This window comes from Dama dama, chromosome 26, assembly GCF_033118175.1.
Source record: "Dama dama isolate Ldn47 chromosome 26, ASM3311817v1, whole genome shotgun sequence".
Taxonomy (NCBI): Eukaryota; Metazoa; Chordata; class Mammalia; order Artiodactyla; family Cervidae; genus Dama; species Dama dama.
Window position 1 is genome coordinate 27,910,928 of NC_083706.1, and position 24,212 is coordinate 27,935,139.

At 41.8% G+C, this 24,212-nt stretch overlaps 1 protein-coding gene across 1 annotated transcript; it reads left to right on the forward strand.

Annotated features, from left to right (window-relative positions):
- Nucleotides 1-19,557: 19,557 nt before the first annotated feature.
- Nucleotides 19,558-20,527, forward strand: LOC133047066 (spindlin-1-like). The gene has a single exon (XM_061130093.1). The coding sequence runs from the start codon at nucleotides 19,739-19,741 to the stop codon at nucleotides 20,525-20,527; it is 789 nt and encodes a 262-aa protein (XP_060986076.1). The 5' UTR covers nucleotides 19,558-19,738.
- The last annotated feature ends 3,685 nt before the right edge of the window (nucleotides 20,528-24,212 follow it).

Here is a 24,212-nt window from a genome sequence, read left to right on the forward strand (position 1 = left end):
TTTAAGAAACACAGTTTTCAGCGCTCTGTGACAACATATAGGGGTGGGATGGGATGGGAAGTGGAAGAGAGGTTCAAGAGGGATGGGACATATGCATCCCTAGGACTAATTAATGCCGATTTATGGCAGAAACCAAAACAACATTGTAACGCAATTATCCTTCAACTAAAAATAAATAAATTTTAAAAAAGAAACATGGTTTTAAATTTTCTCATTTTTAATTTTTTTTCTAATTTTCAGTTTTTAATTCTCCTCCTGCAAATTCTTCTAACCTGAGTGTCTTCTTTTCTTTGTTTATGTTTATAAGCTTCTTGCTATTGGAGCAGCCCAGGTGGACCCGGAGAAAATGCTGATCAAGGTTAGAGTAAAGAGAATGGGGGAGTCAGGGAAGAGTCTGCCTGGAGGCAGTCCTTCAGCAATACTCACCGATCACTCACTAATGACACTTTATTGGCCATCTGCGGGGAGGCTGTGGCCACCACTGCTGGAAAAACATAGCACAGAGGTTGTCCTTGAGTCCCCAAGGACAGGGCTTGTGGGTGGGGGTAACCGTTTACACTGGAGCAGGTGGTGGGATTTTATGTAAACTGGTCTCTATTTTTCAAAGAATCAAGGTGATCATTTTTTTTTTTTTATTAAGTATCAGATAAGCACTGTCAACAGTGCCACATAAAGGTCAATGGAGGAAGGGAAAAAAAAAAAAAAAAGGTCAATGGAGGAAAAATGTGAAGCCCCAAATAGCCTTTTATCATGGTATCCATGAATCTGCCGTTCTCACTGTTTAGAAATTCCTTGATCAGTATTTTCCACAGTCCATGGGGTCGCAGAGAGTCAGACATCCCTGAGCAACTGAACTGAACTGGACTGATCAGTATTTCCCCTCCCTGAGAAAAGTTATTTGCAAGTACTGGAGGGACTTGATTGCAATATTTTAAGAATATTTTCAAGAGGGGCAGCATTTATCACTCAAAACTAGCCTATATACTTGTCCGAAAATTTCTCTGCTGAGGTTGTGGAGGCTATTTCTCCTATTTTCAAAGCAAAGACGGCATTGAAGGATGGACAGCCCAACAGACACCAAATGCAAAATGAGACCGGAAATATCTATTTAGAGCAGGATTTCTCAACCTCAGAACTGTTGTTATTTGTTGTTGTTGTTCAGTTACTAAGTCACATCCGACTCTTTGCAACCCCAAGCTGCAGCACGCCAGTCTCCCCTGTCCTTCACTATTTCCCTGAGTCTGCTCAAACACTTGTCCATTGAGTCAGTGATACTATACAATCATCTCATCCTCTGTCGGCCCCTTCTCCTCCTGCCTTCAATCTTTCCCAGCACCAGGGTCTTTTCCAATGGGTCAGTTCTTCACATCAGGTGGCCAAAGTATTGGTGCTTCAGCTTCATCTGGGGCCAGACAACGTTTTGTGGAAGAGAAATCCCCTGTGCATTATAAGCTGTTTAGCAGCATCCCTATCTCTCCTCTAGATGCCAGGAGCACCGCCCCCCCACCCCAGTTGTAACAAACAAATGTCTCCAGACACTGACGAATAATTCCCAGGGGACAAAATCACCCCTGGTCCACAGCCACTGACTGATCTAGATGAAAAAAGATTGGAGTTTTCTTTGCTGGTTTTTTCTGGGAATAGGAGGAGGGACGGTATGGTGATTAAGTCTGCTAAAGGATCTAAAATGGATTTCCAGCGATCAAAATGACTTTCTAAATTATACAAACAAAAGGATACTGAAGTTTGTATAGAAAGCTATGAGTTTCCAACCGGAAGCCTCTGTTAACACACCTCAGTCTTGTTTGGCAAGCTCCTGAGGAAGCAATTGACTTATCCGAAAAAGTGAAATAAATTATACTTACTCTAGAAGATATAGTGTTTTCTAGACTAAAGAATCAACTAAATAATAGTTAAAACTAAATTATAGACTAAATAGTCAAGCTGGTGCAACTTTTGCTACTGATGTTCTAGATCATTTTGCTGATAGAAATGAGAAAAATTAAAGCATTAATTTCTAAGCTTTCTGCTTTAAGCCCAACAAGTTGATGGCTAGTTTGTGACTTTCTGAGAATCTATACAACTATACAACTGTGTTTCATTTTGTGAATTACAGATACAATAAATAAGATTCCATAAGCAAATATGTTGGCAAATTAAATGATCCTTTTATATCACCTCTCCTTCCTTCTTCCCCCACCCCAAAACACAAGCACACACACATACATTCTGAACTTTATTAATCTAATTTGGATTTTCTCTATGACTAGTCATTTTAACCTATGGCAATAATTTTCTTTATTAAAAAAAAAATCAGGGAACCTCTTTCTTCCAACAATTTTTAGGCAGAAATTCAACTCATGAAACAAGACACCTCCCTTTTTCTCCCTCTGGAGCTCTTCTTGAAGCAGAGTTTAAACCACTGACCTAGGGAAGGAAATGAAACTTGTCCGTTCTTAGTTATTATGGACAACGTGAGGCATAATGACATAAGTAAGGTTCAGAAGCATTTTAAGGTTATGAACTGCCTTTATATGTGGCAAATTTTCAATCAGCCTCAAAAAAAACTTGTAGTTTCCAAAGACAGACATATAAAGGAAGAGCAATTCTCTCAAGTTCTTATAAGAGCAAAAAGTACTGTAGTGAAAACTCTGTTTATTGTACAAAGCTCTTAGTTCATGTATTCAGTTAAAAGTCTTCATTAAACACCAGTTCTCTGCCGTCAGAAGGTGTCCCTCAATTCAAAACCTCACAAGGTTTTGAGCTGAATTGAGCTGAATTGAGCTGAATTCCTCTTCTGCCATTGCAGAGTCCACTGACCTGTGTTTCAGCAATTTCTCCAGCCTCAGCTTGGTCCCGCCTCTTCAGACAATCCAGCCACCACACTCTGGACATCCTCACAGACATCCCTGTCTAACAGAAGCCCCACTTCCTGATCTCCATCAAGTTAACTGCTTCGTTAACATAAACTTAAGAACTGTTGTTGTTGTTTTAATTTAGCTTTAGAATTCACCTGAAGCCTCTCCTAAGTGTTTATTTCTAGAAAGAGCTTTGCCTCCCTTTAAGACTCCTCGAAATCTCTGCATTTGAGCTCAGTCATTGCCTGGCCTTTGAACTCTTCAATCTGGTGAATGAGTTCTTTCAATGAGTAAGTTAGTCACAGGGTTACATCTGGAGGACAAATTCTTCAAAGACAAGACCCTATTTCCTCCTTTTCTCTATTCCCTATCTTTTTTCCATAGGACATAAAACAGATTTTCAAAAATGTGTGCTAAAATGGAACTGCATATATAGTTTATAAAAGGAAAAAACTATTAAGAACCCAGGTATGAAAAGGCCAGTCACGGAAATAACAGTTCACTCATAGCTCAACTGGTGAAGAATCTGCCTGCAACGCAGGAGACCCTGGTTTGATTCCTGGGTTGGGAAGTTCCCCTGGAGAAGGGATAGGCTACCCACCACAGTATTCTTGGGCCACCCTGGTGGTGGCTCAGATGGTAAGAATCCGCCTATAATGTGGGAGACCTGGATTCGATCCCGGGGTTGGAAGATCCCCTGGAGGGGGACATGGAAACCCACTCTAGGATTCTTGTCTGTAGAATCCCACAGACAGAGGAGCCTGGCAGGCTATAGCCTGTGGGGTCGCAAGGAGGCAGACACAACAGAGAGACTAAACACACACAGCTAACAAAGTGAGCTTAATTTTACTGGCCCACGTGACTTAGTCGAAGGGTACTCAGCTATTTGGCTGAATATTATTCTAGGGAATTCTGGGAGGATGTTTTGGGATGAAATTAATGTTTAAACTGGTATACTGAGTAAAGCCAAATGCCCTCCAGAGTGGGGGTGGGTCTCATCCAATCAGGTGAAGGCCTGAGTGAAACAGAAGTCGGACCGTTCTCCAAATAAGAGAGAATCCTCCTGCCTGATGGTCTTTAAATGGGGATATCAGCTTTGCAGATTTAGGACTTGCTAGCCTCCAAAATGACATGAGCCAATTCCTTATAATCAATCAATTTCCTATTGGTCAGTTTCTCTGAAGAATACTGAGTAATACACAGAGAAATCTACAGAACTGCTAACAATTGTCACAGGGCCCTATCTGAGCATGAAAGGCCTGCCAGCCTAACCCAGCCCCCAAGAAAGGAGCAAGACCAGCAGAAGGCATGACAGGTCTCAGCCTCCTAGGTCGGGGAGGCTGGCAGCATGATGGAAGGAAAATGACACACAGGTCCAGGGTCACCCCCATGGCCACGGGGGCAGAGACAGACTCAGGGTTTGTGGGACTTGAAGTTTAGATCACGGTGTGTGTTGGGAAAGAGGGAGGAAAGGATGCTTTTTAAGAAAAAGAATATGAAACTAGAAAATTTCAGAAATATATAAATTTAGGTGAACATGTGAACTTCTAACAACATTGGGAAGATTGGACCCTAAAGCTGAAGCTTCATTTACTTCTCAGTCATTTTTCCAGTAGTCTTGTAGAGATGTGAGAGTTGGACCATAAAGAAGGCTGAGCACTGAAGATTGATGCTTTCAAACTGTGGTGTTGGAGAAGACTCTTGAGAGACCCTTGGACAGCAAGGAAATCAAACCAGTCAATCCTAAAGGAAATCAACCCTGAATATTCGTTGGAAGGACTGATGCTGAAGCTGAAGCTCCAAGACTCTAGCCACCTGATGAAGAGAGCTGATTCATTGGAAAAGACTCTGAAGCTGGGAAAGATTGAAGAAAAGAGGAGAAGGAAATGGCAGAGGACGAGATGGTTGGGTGGCATCACTGACTCAATGGACATGAGTTTGAGCAAACCCCAGGAGATAGTGAAGAACAGGGAAGCCAGGCATGCTGCAGTCCATGGGGTCACAAAGAGGTGGACATGACTTAGCAACTGAACAAAACACAAATCTGCAGCAGGAAACTTAGCTAAATGATCCAGAATCACCCTCTATCTGAAGGTTCTGGTTTAGTGCTCACCCAACTTTAAAAGTGTTGAGACAGAAAAAAAAAAGAAGACAAACAGAAGGGAGAATGAGGGCTGCTGACAAATTTGACAACTAACTTTTGAAATTATTTCCAGATTTGAAGTAGCAGATGCCCTCCTAAAATAAAAACAAGTCAGAAGTAAAAAAGATGCAAGCATTTTACAAAGAAAAAAAATCCCTCAGTAAATAAAATATGGTCAGTAGGTACAAATGAAATAGCAGCTGCTTACATTCCTGGCACTGGGTCAGTCTGCAGTCAAATGAATGCCGAGGGTACACGGAGTGAGTGCATCTCAAATCTGAGACAAGGGCACTCAGATTGGCTCACTTCAGAGTTGCTCAAGCAAGCATAAACATTCATGCTGGCAGAGTGTTGATAGATGGAAGCTGCATGGGGAGAGAATGCTAGCTTTTTTGTTTATAAAGCTTGCAATGAAGAGAATGGTTGGTTTTCTGGAACGTCTTCAGGGCTAATAAATTTCGTGTTTATACAAACAAAAGACAGTTTTACACTGGGAGTTAATTTTGGTGAAAACTGACCATACCTCTTCAAGAAGCAGCAAGCTTCCATCCAAATCTCTAACTTAACACAGGTTACTTAGCGCGAAGAGGAAATAGCTATTTTGACCTCTGCTATAGTCATACAGATTATATGATTACAGATTCCATTTCTTCATTTCAGTCTTCAGAAGCTTACTGTGTGAATAAAAAATTCACAGCTGCCAAAGCCAGTCTTGATTCTTGACTTTATTCCTCTCAAAGATGAGGTACTCTGAGACAGATAGAAATGACAGCCTGGCTTATTCCAGGGGGCCTGGCTCCCCTATCCTGGCTGCTGAGCTAATTCACGGAACTGAAGACCACTGAGTCCTCAGCTCATCTGCTCTCAACTAGCACAACCACAATTACTGAAAGAAGAGCATTTTACATTCCCCAGAGAAGGTAAAAGCCGGCAGCACTCTGCTGGAAAAGGTAATACCATTGAGGAGTGATGTGTTTAGCTTTGTTATAAATCTCACTGGGGAACCTCCCTGGCAGTCCAGTGTATAAGAATCCACTTTCCAGTGCAGTTGACACAGGTTTGATCCCCAGTCTGGGAACCAAGATCCCACAGACCTTGGGGCAACTAAGCCCACGTGCCACAACTACTGAGCCGGAAGGCTACAACCAGAGGAGCCCACAGCCACAGTGAAGACCCATCAGAGTCAAAACTTAAAAACAAATAAATCTCACTGGGACCAACCTAAATCACACATGGCTGGCCACGCTTCTGTATTTAGTACGCACTCTCAGGCATACTTTCGAAGTGTTCACTATCAGAGAAGGTAAGAGAAAAGAACTAGCGTGCAGAGCTAGAGCCCCAGAAGCCTGAAAGGAAAGAAGATATATACAAATGAAATTTATAGCAGTGATCACAGGCCAGTAGAAAAGGTGATTTAACTTCCACTAGAATCTCCCCTCGCTTCAGCGTCACACATCACCTACTAAAGTCAGTCCCTCCCCTGCCTCAGATAACAGGCACAGTGGACTTGTAAAGTGAAGAACTTGCTCATACACCACACAGATTTTGTATACACACATTCACAGATTTTATATACACATTCATGTATATATATTCTACACATATGTGCAAGCATATGCAATTGATTCCCATTATTCATGATAGTTATAGTCTATAAAGTCATAGTGAGCAATGAATTAGTGAATACTGAAGCACTGCTCCTGAGGAGAAGTACAGTCTACAGGGTTGAGTTCCTGTAAGCCTCAGGTTACATTTTCACTGGCTGATCAACATAGAACCTTGTTTTATGTGTGTATCTATTTAAAGATGCCTTATTTAATATTTACCATTGACTCATTAACATTGAACCCACAACCAAAAGCGCTATAACTCCCAATTGCATGAAGCTTATCTGACTCATGTATCTACTCTGTAAGGCACATGAGCCTTCTTGCACCTTAAAACACTAAACATTTTAGCACTAACATTTCACTGTTTTCACTGTTTTAAACAGTGAAATCACCAACAAAAAGCACAAAAGCATGAAAAATACAGCATTAAATAGACCAAGCAAAGGACCCTGTATATAGCATGGGAGCTGAAGCTAGGAGGCAGAATTTAGGCTTGTTCCCTCTCGATGTGCACGATGGGCAAACTTAAATTTGTCACCATCCTCTGCAGTCCATAGATGACAATGAAAGCACTGGGAGTGTTGATCTAGGGTTTAAAAACAAATTTTAGTGAGTGGGTAAATTCATAAACACAGAGAATCTGCAAATAATGAGGATTAAATATATGTGTGTGTGTGCACATGTGTGCGTATAAGTGCCACTACTTTACAGGTTATGGTTCAGTCAATATTTATTGATGCCTACTATTGGCTACCTATACACATACATACACGGTGGTAGATGCCTAAAGAATGCAAAAAATCATAATTCACAATAGCTTTCCTCAAAGGAATGCATAGATTATTGGAAAATCAGGGAATTTGCATATAAAATGATAACCAGTAAAGCCAGTGTTCACTGAGTGATGGAGATAGTGCATGTTATATAAAAGCTATTCAGATTTTATTCCTGTTGTGGATATTTCATGAGTTATTTTCTACATAGTTTTGGAGGGAAATAAACTGAGTTTAGACCTGCACTGTCCAACTGTTGTAGACACTAGCCATTGGTGGCGATTAAAATTAAATCAGACTAAATTAAAACTTCAGTCTCACAAGCCACATTTCAAGGCTTAATAGTGATGTGACTAGTGGTTACTAAACTGGACAGGGTAGATATGGAACACTTGCATCAATGCGGAACACTGCACTGGACAGTGCCGACCTAGATTCTCTTATTTATATGTGTGGGAAACAATGGCCAAAAAAATCTCCCATTTACAATTACTAAACTCTAAATTACATAGAATATTTTAAGTATTACTCTTATACAACTTGAAAAGGAGAGTTTTAAGCTTATCATCTTTTATATGCTAACATTATTGTATGGTAACAGCCCCCAAACACCATAAACATTCCACAAGTTCTTCAGATAATAATAATAGATGACAGACAGCGATCGTCTGACATTGTGTGCTCAATGAAGATTTATTACATAAAAAATATACATATTCTACTTTTCTATTCCCCCTCATTTGTGCTCCTTAATTCTCTCAGAGAGACACTAAAAGTTCACCTGTACTGATAAGCCCTGTAGAATGAACCAGAAGACAGGAGTCTGATCACAATTCTGATCACTTACTATGTCAACTTTAAAACACAAGAATCAAGAACCTGGATTGGAGCTGTGCTTTCATTCACTTCTATGGAGCTACACAAGTGCCCCCAGAAACTTCCAAATGTCTTCCCACCCACTCTGCATCTCCAGGAACCTTGGTAGCTTCTCCAGCTTAGAGTCTCCCTGCCACCAGCTCTACGGACAGATGGCAGTGGGAGAAAGGGGTTGGGGGGAGTTCCCCATAAGATCTGTGGTGTCCAGATTCAACCATAAAGTAAAGAACAGATCCTCTTGATTTTCAGAATTCCAAACAGAAAAACGTATTCCATAATATGTCAATCCCCACTTCACCTTTTCATTTCCAAATTCTCCCCCCATTCACATTTCAGCTTAGGACACATTGCTTCTGTCTGAAGAGACAGGGCAAAGAAACGGCTCTGGAAAGTCAACGCAACAGTCTACTTCAGGTATCTTTCTAAATCTTGCACTTGGACCTGTTGACATTTAAGCTTAGAAAATCAACAACTTGCTGACTTTGTTCTCGAGTACAGTCCTAACAAATTCCCCAAATCTCCCAGCCCCACTGAGGAATGGTCGCAAGAAGAAACAAATACCCAGTTTGATTCTTAAAGTTTATTATCCCAGCACAGACACCAATCTATTCACAACAATCACGTCAGTTATCAGTCTTACTTGAACTGGTATATCAGGTTGTTCCAATACCTGAACAATTTCCTACCCATTATCATCAGAAGCCATAAAAGATATAAAGGAACTAACTTGGGTCCAGGTATGCACATTTGATCAGACCAGCATAAAAAACACACTTATGATGGAGTGGTTCTACTTTGGATACTTCCTTTAACATTACACTTTTTAAAAAGTTACTTAGTCTAGTGCTGAACTTCTATGTTTACATTCAGAGGCTGTTTAAGAAGAAAACTAGAAAAATGGAGATTGTATTCCCTGAAACTTGTGAGAAATGCTCCTATCTCCTACTCCCTGCTTTAAACAATAATCTGACACAACAAGGAATTCATTTTTTTCATAAACTCCATCATGCAAGAGTTGTTGCCAACCTCAGATAGATTTAATTTTTATAAAGAAATAGCATAGATTCCATGCTAAATCTGTGTGATTAAATTAAAACATGTTAAGTTAGGGGCTCAGGAGAACTTGCCTCAGCTACTACCATGAATTCTAGAAACACCATCCTAGAAACAAATGTCCTTCTAAAGAAAGAACAAATAAAAAAATCAGGGAATTTCCTGGCAGTCCAGTAATTAGAACTTGGAGCTATCACTGCTGGTGTCCCGGGTTCAATCCCTGGTCAGGAAACTAAAATCCCAGGTGGTGTAGCCAGAGGGGGAAAAAAAAATTAAACAAAAATCTTGCTTGTAAACATTTATGAATATGCAGTTTTTGTATGAAAAATGCTTTTTAGCACAACAAGCAATTTTCCAGTAACTGAACAAAGCTGCCCAACTGTCTGCCCGCACCTAGAACATGAAAGGTGATTTTTATTTAAAAACTATAAAATAGCAGATTGAGTAGGCAAATTTTAAATATGACAGTGCAACCATTTTACTTTATTGGTTCCTGGTGAGAAATTCCAAGGATGAATTCCATCTCCAGACATGACATTTTGCAGGAAACAGTGCTTTGCGTTTTGATAAGTAGCTCTGGTAATGAGACATTTTGACTCCTCATATCGTTCACTTGTGAATTACAGATGGGCCGAGGTCACATCGGGTGACAGTACTGTCAAAGGAGGTAAAGACGCTGTCTTACCAAAGTGTGACCACGTGTGTGTGCATCTGTGTCCATGTGCACACGCATGCATACAGCAATGGGCCGCCAAGGACATTTTCATCTGCCTGTTTTTCTCTGAGACTCTGAGTACATAGCATTGTTTTCCAGCAATATTCAGTCTCTGACTCCTTGGTGACAATTGTGTGACGCAGCAGTGTGCTCAGGGCTCCTCCTCCACAGGCTCCTGGGGGCAGATATTGTCTCTGTGTCTGCATCATGGAGTCTATTATACCTGGCATCCTTTACATTAGGCTCTTAAGGCTTACTACGCATGAGTTTCTTCAAAAGAATGTGTAAGCCATTCCAATAATAAGGCAGGCATGATAGGGGACAATTATGCCACTTATACAAGTCTCATGTTTACTTAGTGTACATACCTATTGTATTTATCCATGGAATGCAGCATTTTTTACTCTCCTCTTTTTTGGAGGTAAAATTACCTTAAGTACAAATACAAAATGAAATAAATAATAATAATAATAGAAAGTAAATGCAAACAGTTACCATTTTCTCTTATAGAATTTTATATATCATGGTAATAAAATTAATAAGTGATTTTAATATAGCTGAAACATCCACAAAAGTTAAAATTTAGTTGACTTCTAAGTCATATCATTAATGTAATATGTTGTTTTCTTCATTTTTTTGTTTCAGTTTTAAACAACAATTTAAAAGAATAAAATTCTATTTTAAAGATATTAATCAAATTCATAAAACTATGTCCTTCAGGAATTAAATTTGTACTAACCAATCAAAAATATTACCTCTTGTAGCTGACATTGCTTCACTGCTTCTAATTTAAACACAAATAAAACAAAATTGCTACTGGAGATGAGTGGAGAAATAAACAAAATGAGAGAAAGAATTGAAATAATTCAAGCTCTGGTTCTTCCTCTTTATAACCTTTGAACTATCATTGTTTATATCAAACCTACCAAGTACGTCAAGAGAAACGCTGGGCTGGAGGAAGCACAAGCTGGAATCAAGATTGCCGGGAGAAATATCAATAACCTCAGATATGCAGATGACACCACCCTTATGGCAGAAAGCAAAGAAGAACTAAGAGCCTCTAATGAAAGTGAAAGAGGAGAGTGAAAAAGTTGGCTGAAAGCTCAACATTCAGAAAACTAAGATCATGGCATCCGGTCCCATCACTTCATGGCAAATAGATGGGGAAACAGTGGAACCAGTGGCTGACTTTATTTTTATGGGCTCCAAAATCACTGCAGGTGGTGATTGCAGCTATGAAATTAAAAGATGTTTACTCCTTGAAAGGAAAGTTATGACCAACCTAGACAGCATATTAAAAAGCAGAGACATTATTTTGTCAACAAAGGTCCGTCTAGTCAAAGCTATGGTTTTTCCAGTAGTCATGTATGGATGTGAGAGTTAGACTCTGAAGAAAGCTGAGCACAGAAGAATTGATGCTTTTGAACTATGGTGTTGCAGAAGACTCTTGAGAGTCCCTTGGACTGCAAGGAGATCCAACCAGTCCATCCTAAAAGAGATCAGTCCTGGTTGTTCACTGGATGGACTGATGTTGAAGCTGAAACTCCAATATTTTGGCCACCTGATGTGAAGAGCTGACTCATTTGAAAAGACCCTGATGCTGGGAAAGATTGAGGGCAGAAGGAGAAGGGGATGACAGAGGATGAGATGGTTGGATGGCATCACCGACTCAGTGGACATGCATTTGGATGGACTCTGGGAGTTGGTTATGGACAGGGAGGCCTGGCGTGCTGCGGTTCATGGGGTCGCAAAGAATCGGACACGATTGAGCAACTATACCGAACTGAACTGCTTCAGTGCAGGATATGTAGCATCCTAGGACCCGGGGATATGACCTTTGTCAGAAACCAGCTAGAACTCCAAACCATTATGAACTTACTATAGAAACAAGAATTTGCAGCTAAATCCACATGTTTTAGAGCCAGGAAAATAACTGGGATTCTCTACATTGACTTCTTTGTAAAATACAATGTCTATTAAAGGACAAGTAATAATACAAACAAATTTGCAGCTAATATGTAATTAAAACTTGGTCATAACTAAAAAAATTAGAACTTAAATCAACAACTTTTTTTCAAGATTCATCATTGACATTGCTTAGAATTACTAGCCCATGATTTTGACGAAAAGCAAATTAACCTGTACTCATTTTAATTATAGTTTTTAAGTTCTCTATAGATAATGCACTTCTGTACTGATACACAGAGGGCTGTCTATTCCTAGCGACCGATCATCAGGACACTACTAACTTCTAATAAAGCATCTACAAACCATGTAATTGCAGAAACCCAATTTGCACACAAGTTTTAAAATATCAAAATAAATTCCCAATGTCCTATCCACTCTTCCTTCGGATTTTTGACAATTTCATTTAATGATACAACATGCAGGAGATCGAGGCTGGCACATATTTCACTTCAAGATTTTTGGTCTTATCTTGAAAATACAGCTAGTTTTCCATAATAACTTCGGTACTCCCTTCATCCTAGGATTTTTCTGAACATTTTTGGAACCTATTTATATTTTTATCATGGTCCATGTTAGGGGTTTATACATACTGTCACTTTAATACTTGCTATTTACTACTTCTATGTATTGTTCTCTTTAAAGTTATTCTTTTAAGCTTTAAAGGCTGTCACCTGGGTTCTGGATTCCAAGATTCAGTTATATAATTTTGGTCACATTTCCAGCATACGTTCAGAGAACTTCAAATGAAACCATGCTGGTTGTTCTATTATCTTCAGATAATTTTTCACCCTCCCACCTCATGTTGCTAATTAAAAATTAAACATAAAACTGGTTTAAGAAAGAAGACAAGTAAACCCTCCAGCTATAACAGAAGCTTGATTTGCAACAGTAAGCCAGCACATTCAATAGATTAGAAACCATGCCAATGGACCAGGATCCCGGAACCACGAGGCTGCCCTCATCTGCATTTGAAACCTGGAATGCTTGAACGGCAGCGTACCCTCCTTTGAGAGGGTACACAAACACACCTGTGCTTCCTATTGACATTCACCTGCTAACTAATTAACACTCCCTTTTTGACTTACAATAACTTTCCCGGAAAAACTACTTTACTATAATGTTTTAATCTATTGAATTCCTGCTGTCATATAAATGTGTTCATCCCAATCTGCCTATGACTGGATAGAAACAGTGAGGTGCTGCAGCTGGCTTCTGCCAGCTTGCTAGAGATGATATTTAGATGCATGCATGCTTGCGAAGTTCGTTCAGTGTGCTGACTCTGCGACCTCATGGATGTAGCCCGTCAGGCTCCTCTGTCCAAGGGATTCTCCAGGCAAGAATACTGGGTTGCCGTGTCCTTCTCCAGGGGACCTTCCCCCATGCACAGATCAAACACGAGTCTGTTTCCTGCATTCTCAGGCAGGCTCTTTACCACTAGCGCCACCTGGGAAGCCTTAGTGAGATGGCATCTCCTCCCAATGTTTATTCAACAATGTCACACTGGTGTTTTGAAACTGGCCCTGGCAGAAACATTTACACCACAGAAAATGGCAAATGTCATAAGTCTGGACTCCCCCCAACAAGAGAGCTGGCTTTTAAACATTTCCCAGCACAACTAACTGTTATTACTTCACAAAGGTAACTTGATCCTCTTTGCTTCTAGTCTGCCATTTCCTCCTCCAGGGGATCTTCCCACCCTAGGGATCGAACCCAAGTCTCTTATGTCTCCTACTTTGACAAGTGGGTTCTTTACCACTAGCGCCACCTGGGAGGCCAAAAATGCATGCATCTACATAAATGATTAAAAAGGAACAAGCATTCACTTAGAGATCAACGAGGGTGTCCATCCCCTCTCAATACAGTATGCTGAAGGAAAAAGGACGCCACAGTTCATCAGAATACATGATACTGTTTTAAACATCTAATACAAGAGAGCAAACATGCTCTGATCCATGAGTCTGTATCGGCCAGGGTCTTAGCACTGGCATACGTAAATGCTTGCCTGAGAACAATGCAATGAAAAAGCTATTTACTCGAAAGGGATATATGTATATCTATAGCTGATTCACATTGGTGTACAGCAGCAACCAACACAACATTGTAATGCAATTATCCTCCAATTAAAAATAAATTTAAAAAAGAAAGCTGTTTGTGGAGGGCTGGGCTCCACTCCTAGTTTATCTTTATCTTTATCACTCCTTGTCTTCTTCCACTGTTTTCCTGGCGCACTTTTTGTCAGTGGGGTGTGGGTAATAGCCTATGAACAGTCATAGGCCACTTTGAAGACTTTTAACTGTTTTGTTCATTCCTTTTCATTTATAAGAACATCAAACATTCAATTTCAGAGAATCAATGATCCCATACTCTCAAATTCTTTCACACGCCTCCAACTGGGAGTCACAGCCTGTGACTGCTTCAACCAATTGAGTATGACACAAGTGATGCTATACGATTTCTGAGGCGAGGCCAGAAAAGGCCATGAAGCATCCTCCCAATTCTCAGGATGTCTGCTGAGGGACAGGGTGGGAGTAGGGGTACCAACCATCAAGTAAGAAGTGCAGCTTCTCCCAGACCACCATACTTAGGGGCTTTGGTCAACAGTCTGGCTGAGTTCCTATCTGACAGCCAGCCTCGACAGCCAGACAGGTGAGTGAGACATCGTAGACATTCAGCCTCAACCAGCTATTATGAAGTGAATAGTGTCCCTCCAAAATGAATGTCAAGTCCTAACCTCTGGAACTTGTGAATGCAACCATATTTGGAAAGATGGTCTTTGCAGACATAGCCAAGTTAAGATGAAGTCATACTGAACTAGAATGGGTTCATCCAGATGGGTTCAACCAGATGGGAGCATCCAAGTACTAACCAGGCCTGACCCTGCTTAACTTTTGAAATCAGATGAGATTGGGCATGTTCAGGGTGGTGTGGCTGTAGACCAGAGGGGTTCCTAATCTAATAACTGGTGTCTTTACTAGAAGCAGGAAATACGGACACAGGGACAAACAGAAGGAGCAGCCTACCCTGCGAAGAGACAGACAGGGAGGTCACCTGAGAAGAAAGGCAGAGATGGATGGGATTCACCTGTGAGGCGAAGAATACCGGCAACCACCGAGGAGTCGGTGAAGAATCTGCCTGCCATGCAAAAGACCGCTTGCAATGCAGGAGACCAGGTTTCGATCCCTGGGTTGGGAAGATCCCCTGGAGAAGGTAATGGCAACCCACTACAGATTTTTGCCTGGGAAATCCCATGGACAGAGGAGCCTGGTGGGCCACAGTCCATGAGATTGCAAAAGAGTCAGATGTGACTTAGCAACTGAACCACCACAGGAAGCTAGGAACAAGCAGGGAATGATCTGCTTTTAGAGTCTTCAGGCAGAGTACAGCCCTGCTGACACCTTGATTTTGGACTTCCGGCTCCAAATTGGTGAGCAATAAATCTCTGTCCTTTAAAGCGCCTAGTTTGTGATACATTATTACAGAAACCCTGGAAAACTAAGGCAGTAGCCTTCAGGTGACTGCAGCCCAGTTGTTACCTGGCTGCAAACACAAGTGAACCTCCAAGTTAGAAATGCCCAACCAAAATCCTCCCCTGGTTGTCCAGTGGTTAAGATGCCACACTCCCAGTGCAGGGGGCAGAAGTTTGATCCCTGGTGTGGGAAGACCCCTCATGCCATGTAGTGTGGCCAAAAAAATAAAATTTAAAGAGTTAAAAACAAAAGTCCCTGCTGATTTCCTGACCTTCCCAGTTGTGAGCAAAATGAAATGGTTGTTTTAAGACTTTAACTTTTGAGGTAATTTGTTACATAGTAATGATAACTGGACATTTGGTTCACTCCCATTCACCCTTCAAGTTTCAACTCAGCTTTCACAGTCCTGGAAGCCTTCTCCAACCTCCTCCTATCTGAGTTGCATGTCCCTCCTCCAAAATCCCACAGTATCTCTATTTACCCACCTTGTTTACTCTGCATTGTCCATGGAACCCATATGTCAGTTAAGTTCAGTTCAGTTGCTCAGTCATGTCTGACTCTTTGCAACCCCATGAACCGCCGCACACCAGGCCTCCCTGTCCATTACCACCTCTCGGAGTTCACCCAAACCCATGTTCATTGAGTCTATGATGCCATCCAACCATCTCATCCTATGTCATCCCCTTCTCCTTCTGCCCTCAATCTTTCCCAGCATCAGGGTCTTTTCAAATGAGTTAACTCTTCTCATCAGGTGGCCAAAGTATTGGAGTTTCAGCTTCAACATCAGTCCATCCAATGAACAACCAGGACTGATCTCCTTTAGGATGGACTGGTTGGATCTCCTTGCAGTCCAAGGGACTCTCAAGAGTCTTCTGCAACACCATAGTTCAAAAGCATCAATTCTTCTGTGCTCAGCTTTCTTTAGAGTCCAACTCTCACATCCATACATGACTACTGGAAAAACCATAGCTTTGACTAGACAGACCTTTGTTGACAAAGTAATGTCTCTGCTTTATAATATGCTGTCTAGGTTGGTTGTAACTTTCTTTCCAAGGGAGTAAGCTTCTTTTCATTTCATAGCTGCAATCACCACCTGCAGTGATTTTGGAGCCCATAAAAATAAAGTCAGCCACTGGTTCCACTGTTTCCCCATCTATTTCCCATGAAGTGATGGGACTGGATGCCATGATCTTAGTTTTCTGAATGTTGAGTTTTACCCATCTTGTTACTCTGCATTGTCCATGGAACCCATATGTAAGTTATCACCCAAAGACAGTCTTTCCTTTTGTCATACACCCAACCTCTTCTTCACATTCACCCAAAACATGAACTCACCCTCTTCACCTCAAAGTTTTAGTAAAGGTTTTGTAGAGGAGATAGAAGAGAAAGATGGTATGACACACTCACAGAGCAGATAACTGAAACACTCACCATTAGACATCTTTTTGTTTGTAGTGCTTGTTTGTTTAATCTGAAGTTTTCCAGGGGTTCTTTACTGCAGAAATTCTCAGAACTCATCAGATGTCAATGTCACCCTGTAAGGAAAAGAAAGTATTGAGAGTGATCTCCCAAACTGATGAAATCACAGAACTCTTTTCATGGAGTAGTTTCAAAGGCATGGGCTATTCCTAAACACTCATGGTTATTCTACATTCCTTCCAAATAATATATTATTCTTTCTTCAAAGTTATGGACACTTTGAAAAAGGAGCACGACCCTGGGCATGTTACTTTGACTTCTTTATCATCATTAAGAAGTCTCAGAATGAGTTTCTGTGGAGATACTTTGAAGATTCCCATCACTCTGGCTTGGGTTTAATGAGCTTCATATCGCGAGTTTTACAGAAGAGCTAAAAAACTCCCATCTCTGGTGTCCAAAGTCAAGTGGAAAGCCATTTGGGGAACACTGAATACTTAATTTTCTTGTTCTTTTTTATTTCTTTGAGTCATAATACTAACAGACTATTAAGTTCATGGCTTCTACATACATGGCACAGAGAAGGTCAAATCAAGACGGAAGTTTTGACAGTGCTGCAAACACCTTCAAATATAGTTCTCTCAGCTCCCAAATGACTGTAAGGGCCAAAGCCTTTGACTGTATAGATCACAAAAAACTGTGGAAAACTCTTCAAGAGATGGTAATATCAGACCACTTTGCCTGCCTCCTGAGAAATCTGTATGCAGGTCAAGAAGCAATAGTTAGAATCAGACATGGAACAACAGACTAGTTCCAAATCGGGAAAGGAGTACGTCAAGACTGTATTGTCATCCAGCTTATTTAACTCATATGCAGAACACATCATGCTAAATGCTGGGCTGGATGAAGTGCAAGCTGAAATCAATATTTCTGGGAGAAATATTAATAACATCAGATATACAGATGATACCACTCTTATGGCAAAAAGTGAAGAGGAACTGAAGAGCCTCTTGATGAAAGTGAAAGAAAAGAGTGAAAAAGTTGGCTTAAAACTCAACATTCAGAAAACTAAGATCATGAATGGCATCCAGTCCCATCACTCCATGGCAAATAGATGAAGAAACAATGGAAACAGTGACAGACTTTATTTTCTTGGGCTCCAAAATCATTGCAGATGGTGACTGCAGCCATGAAATTAAAAGATGCTTGCTCCTTGGAAGAAAAGCTATGACGAAACTAAACCCCATAGTAAAAAGCAGACATTTGCCAGAACTTTGCCAACAAAGTTCTGTATAGTCAAAGCTATGATTTTACCAGTAGATATGTATGGATGTGAGAGTTGGACTCTAAAGAAAGCTGAGCACAGAAGAATTGATGCTTTTGAACTATGGTGTTGCAGAAGACTCTTGAGAGTCCCTTGGACTGCAAGGAGATCCAACCAGTCCATCCTAAAGGAAATCAGTCCTGAATATTCATTGGAAGGACTGATGTTGAACCTGAAGCTCCAATACTTTGGCCCCCTGATGCAAAGAACTGACTGACTGGAAAAGACCCTGATGCTGGGAAAGATTGAAGGTGGGAGGAAAAGGGGACGACAGAGAATGAGATGGTTGGATGGCATCACAGACTGGATGGACATGAGTTTGAGCAAGCTCTGGGAGTTGATGATGGACAGGCAAGCCTGGCCTGCTTCAGTCCATGGGGTCGCAAAGAGTTGGACACATGGAGTGACTGAACTGAACTGAACTGAGTTTTCTTGTGGAGAACAAAACTGCTGCTGCTGCTAAGTCGTTTCAGTCGTGTCTGGCTCTGTGCGACCCCATGGACAGCAGCCCACCAGGCTCCGCCATCCCTGGGATTCTCCAGGCAAGAACACTGGAGTGGGTTGCCATCTCCTTCTCCAATGCAGGAAAGTGAAAAGTGAAAGTGAAGTCGCTCAGTCGTGTCCGACTCTTTGCGACCCATGGACTGCAGCCTACCAGGCTCCTCTGTCCGTGGGATTTTCCAGGCAAGAGTACTGGAGAGGGGTGCCATTGCCTTCTCCGGAGAACAAAGCAGGTGACATCATTTTCTAGCCATTGACAAGCGCGGGTGAATTATGTATTCGAGCAGCAGGACAGCATGTTTGTGAGCCCAGGGCCCAGGGATGGATGATGCCAAGGACAGAGGGAGGATCCTGATAGGCGACTCACATATCCTATTATTCAGTGCTGCAGCTCCGTGTGATCCATGATCTCCGTCTGTACAGTTTTCCTTAATCAGAAGAGCTTGAAATGCAAGAACTGTGCATACTCGACCTCCTATAGGATCAAAAGAAAACCAAGCACACCCTTTTAATAATTGAAATTTTGCAACGATAAATAAAGATTTTGGCACCCAATCAACAAAGGCAGGCACAGCCAGGGGGCCTCAGTGCACAGGTGCCCTCCGTGCGCAGGCGCCGAAAGGCTGGGGGCAGGGCTGGGGCGGGGCTGTGTTCAGGAATTGGGCGGGGCTGGGCGGGTCCATGGGCGGGGCTGGGCGGGGGCTGGGCGGGGGCTGGGCGGGGGCTGGGCGGGGCCAGGCGGGGCCATGGGCGGGGCTGGGCGGGGCTGGGCGGGGCTGGGCGGGGCTGGGCGGGGCTGTGTCCTTTCCTGGGTCGCCAGTGCTGGGAGCGAGCCTCAGAACCTCAGGCTGTGGACGTTGGCCTCTGTGGCCTCGCAAAGTACTTAAGATTTCGAGCTTTTGCTGAACTTGTAAAAGAAGCACTTGAGTGATGGATTAATAAGAACACTGAAATTCCGTGGAAGGTTTCACATTGGAGAATCTTGAACTTTGATCCTCATCCGGCAGTTCCACTGTTCACATAACTTCAGATGAATGAAGACTTCATTAAGGAAGACAGCTGACCAGTGGTCCAGAGCTGATGCAGATATCACTGGTGTATCTGCTAGCATAATGAAGAAAAGAATGACTCACGCAAAACATCAGAGCGGAGTGGGACCCAGCTCACTTGTTTCTCAGCCGGAACAGAGCATCATAGGCTGCAGGATTCGCCATGAGTGGAAAGAAGGTAACAGCCCTATCACCCACTGGAATGGAACCATTGTGGGCCAGGTGCCTGTAAATCCCTCTTTGTATCTTATAAAATACGATGGATTTGACTGTGTCTATGGACTAGAACTTAATAAAGATGAAAGAATTTCTGCACTGGAAGTCCTCCCTGATAGAGTTGCAACATCTCAAATCTGTGATGCACACCTAGCGGACATGATGATTAGCAAAGCAGTGAAGCACCTGTTTGAATCGGAGGATGGCTCTAAAGATGAGTGGAGGGGAATGATACTAGCACCCGTCCCTGTAATGAACACGTGGTTTTATATCACCTACGAAAAAGATCCTATCTTGTATATGTACCAGCTCTTAGATGATTATAAAAAAGGTGACCTTCACATTATGCCTTATTCTATTGATTCACTTCCAATACAAAGGGAACAAGGAGACGTGGTAGACTTCTTGGTTGGCAAACGAGTGGAATACGCCAAACAAGATGGCTCTGAAAGGAATGGCATGATCATCCATCAAATAGAGGTCAAACCCTCTATCTGCTTCATCAAATTTGATGATGATTTCCATATTTATGTCTACAATGTGGTGAAAGCATTCTAGATGTCTTCACTAATTTGGCCAGATTTGTGAAACTATTAAATGTGTAATCTGTAAATGTAAAAGTTTGACTGCTTTCCATTTTAATGAGAGCTTAAATGTCCCTGTGAACCCACAATTTGCCAGCAGAATTGATTTTGTTCAGAATAGTATAGATGTCTGCGAAAACAGTGTATTATTTGTAAAAACCCTTTCCACTTAAAAGAAGTCTGTCTGTTTGGGGGGGAGTTATAGACAAGTTTGGTAAAAAGTTGAGCTAGTCTCATAGTTACATAAAACTAAAAGGTTTTATCTGCTTTCCCTTCACTCCTAACGTTGTTTTTCTGTGTTGTCACAATACAAGCACAGTGCGGTGTTTCTGCCTCTCTGTATCTCTGCACAGATATCCACAGATACCTCTCTATTGTGTGATACATATATATGTGCAGGCACAGATCGGTATACACACACATACACACACACTTCATTGGCAGTCCTTTATGAATTGGAGTCGGGTTAAATAATTTCCTCCAATTCAACAGGAATTTTTTAAGGAAGTCAATCATATTTGGCATATGACTGCTGCTTGTTTAAAATTAAATTTGGGCACAGAAAGCCCATAGGGACATTCAGCTTGTTTGGAAAGTCAAAAGTGCAAAGCACCTTTTCGGTCTGGAAGTCCAAACAAGATTAAATTGTGAGCCATTAATGACCCACATTAGAATTTAACCATTAGAAATCTGGGTAAAATGTTGACTTTGATTCTAAGCTTTGCAAAATGTTTATTTACATTTTTGGTTACTTTGTTTTTATATTTTACTTTTTTGCGGGGTTGGGGGTCAAAGCCCAGGTGGTTTAATTTGGTCCACACAGTGTAACACAGGTGTAATTTGGTCTGTACTTTTCATCCATTATTTGTACAAATCAGTAATTTGGATTTTAGCACATGATTTAAAATTCAGTAGTACATCAGTGGTTTGTGTGTATGTGGTAAGTTCCTGGGAGAACACAAATATTAGAAATGCAACCTTAAGAATAGTTTTGTTGCTTTTTAACACATCCTCTGGGACACCTTTTGTTTTTATTCCTATTTTACTGATGGTATGATTATGGTCAGAAGGCTTTTTCTCCTGGGCTTGTCCCGACAAAGAGTGTCTGGGCAGGTGACAGCAGAAGCCCTCTGATATCTCACTGGCGCTGCACCCTCTTGCCGCCTCCGTGCAGCTGATGTGGATCGATCCCACAGATCGATCCCCCCTGGCATGCAGGGTCAGTCACCTGCGCCGGCTCATGGGTGTAACTGACACCGGCCTCCAGCCGCAGGCTCTTTATGTGGCTTACTCTGCAAGGTTGTTTTAACCAAAATAGAACTGCAAAAGTGGTTGGTCTTGCAGCGAAATGGCCATCTGTCACTTTGTTTCGGAGGAGCCCTGGCATTTTGAAAGCTAAGAGAAAGGCAGTATGTGGAACCAGTCTCCTGGGGCGATTAGAAATCCGACCTGAGATTTGGTTGGAAGGTGAAATGCCTACCTAGGCTCTCAATCAAATATCAGAGGTCCCTACAACCTCCACTGTGGCTGTTCTTGGTGTTAGAGATTGTGTAGTTTCAAGGCCTGGCTGTGAATGGTTGGCATGATGCACATTTCTTCCTGCAGGAAAGCTGTGTCTTGAGCTCCTGGTTGGTAACCCCTTGCACCCCGTAAATACAGCACCCCATTTTCTGCAGTGTGCCCTGCCTCCCGGGTTTCAGCCAGGGGAGAGCTTCTCCATGCAGTGAGAACCCCACCCAGGTCTGAGATGCTCCTCCCTGCTTGAACAAGGTCACGCTGCACCTATGTCATCTGCTTTCCTGGTGGCCCTTGTAATAACCCCTCCATGTGAATCTCAAGGCTGAACCTGGCTCCCGGAGCCCAAGTAGACACATGACCTAGGGAGTGAGTGTCCTGCGTTCACTACACAAACACCATACAGTGACTTCAGGATGAAAAATCAAGTTCTTTGGAAGCACCCAGAAAGTTGGATCAGTTAGAACATCTCATCACTGAATGACTTGAACTGTGGTTTTTCTGCAAGTACCTTTATCAACTTCAATACCTTGTTATTGGCCAGTCTCTCAAATGTGACATGTGATTATTATCATTATTTTAATCTTTGTTCCTTTTCTTGCCTTTAGGGTAAAGGAAGAGGAAGGAGGGTGTTGTTTTTCCATTTTTTCCCCACCTTTTATTCTTTTGGTGGATTAAACCACACTTCCTGACTCCATGACTAACTCTGCTCCACAGCCGAGTATTTCAGGCTTCATTTAGGCTTGTGTTTCAGATCTGCATGCATGGCTTGCCTTTTTGTGATATCTAAACATTGGTTTCTTGTTCTTGGAATCCAATGTGAATTTCCAACATTATCATCATGGGACTTAACAAAAGACAACTCTGTATAGAAGAATCTCTGTAAAAAATTTATTGGCCTTTCTCATTGACCTGCTAGAGTATTGTTGTGTTGTGTGTGTGCACGCCTGTCTGTGATGTCTGGGTGCTCTTAAATCTTCAAAGGAAAACCTTAAAAGCAGACCATCCTTTTTTGCATGCTATTCCAAGTAGAATGTTCAATGTAACTAACTAAAATTACATGTTAAAGATATTTAGGGTTCTTTATTTTGCGTTTTTGTTTCTCTTTGTTTTCAGTTTTCTATTTGCCTACTGTGCAGTTTTAGTGGTTGTAAGATAAAATGCACTCCTGAAGCAAACAGTGCCAACAGAAGGTGGTTTTCCAGTTGTATATGCCATGCAGTATGCGAAGGGACTGCAAATTCTGAGAACAATCACAGTCACTTCTCAACCAGAGTTCATTCCTATTACTGTTTTACAGTAATTGTAAAATGCCAGGCTGGATAAAGCACAAGCTGGAATCAAGATTGCCGGAAGAAATATCAATAACCTGAGATACGCAGATGACACCACCCTCATGGCAGAAAGCGGAGAAGAACTAAAGAGCCTTTTGATGAAAGTGACATAGGAGAGTGAAAAAGTTGGCTTAAAGCTCAACATTCAGAAAGCTAAGATCATGGTGTCCGGTCCCACCACTTCATGGCAGTAGGTGGAGATATAACAGAAACAGTGGCTGATTTTATTTTGGGGGGGCTCCAAAATCACTGCAGGTGGTGACTGCAGCCGTGGGATTAAAAGACACTTGTTCCTTGGAAGAAAATCTATGACCAACCTAGACACCATATTAAAAAGCAGACACATTACATTACCAACAAAGGTCCATGTAGTCAAAGCTATGGTTTTTCTAGTGGTCTTATATGGATGTGAGAGTTGGACTATAAAGAAAGCTGAGTGCTGAAGAATTAATGCTTTTGAACTGTGGTGTTGGAGAAGACTCTTGAGAGTTCCTTGGACTGCAAGGAGATCCAACCAATCAACTCTAAAGAAAATCAGTCCCGAATATTCATTGGAAGGACTGATGCTGAGACTGAAACTCCAATACTTTGGCCCCCTGATGCGAAGAACTGACTCACTGGAAAAGACCCCGATGCTGGGAAAGATTGAAAGCAGGAGGAGAAGGGGACGACAGAGGATGAGATGGTTGGATGGCATCACCAACTGAATGGACATGAGTTTGAGCAAGCTCTGGGAGTTGGTGATGCACAAGCAAGCCTGGCGTGCTGCAGTCTATGAGGTCACAAAGCGTCAGACACAACTGGGTGACT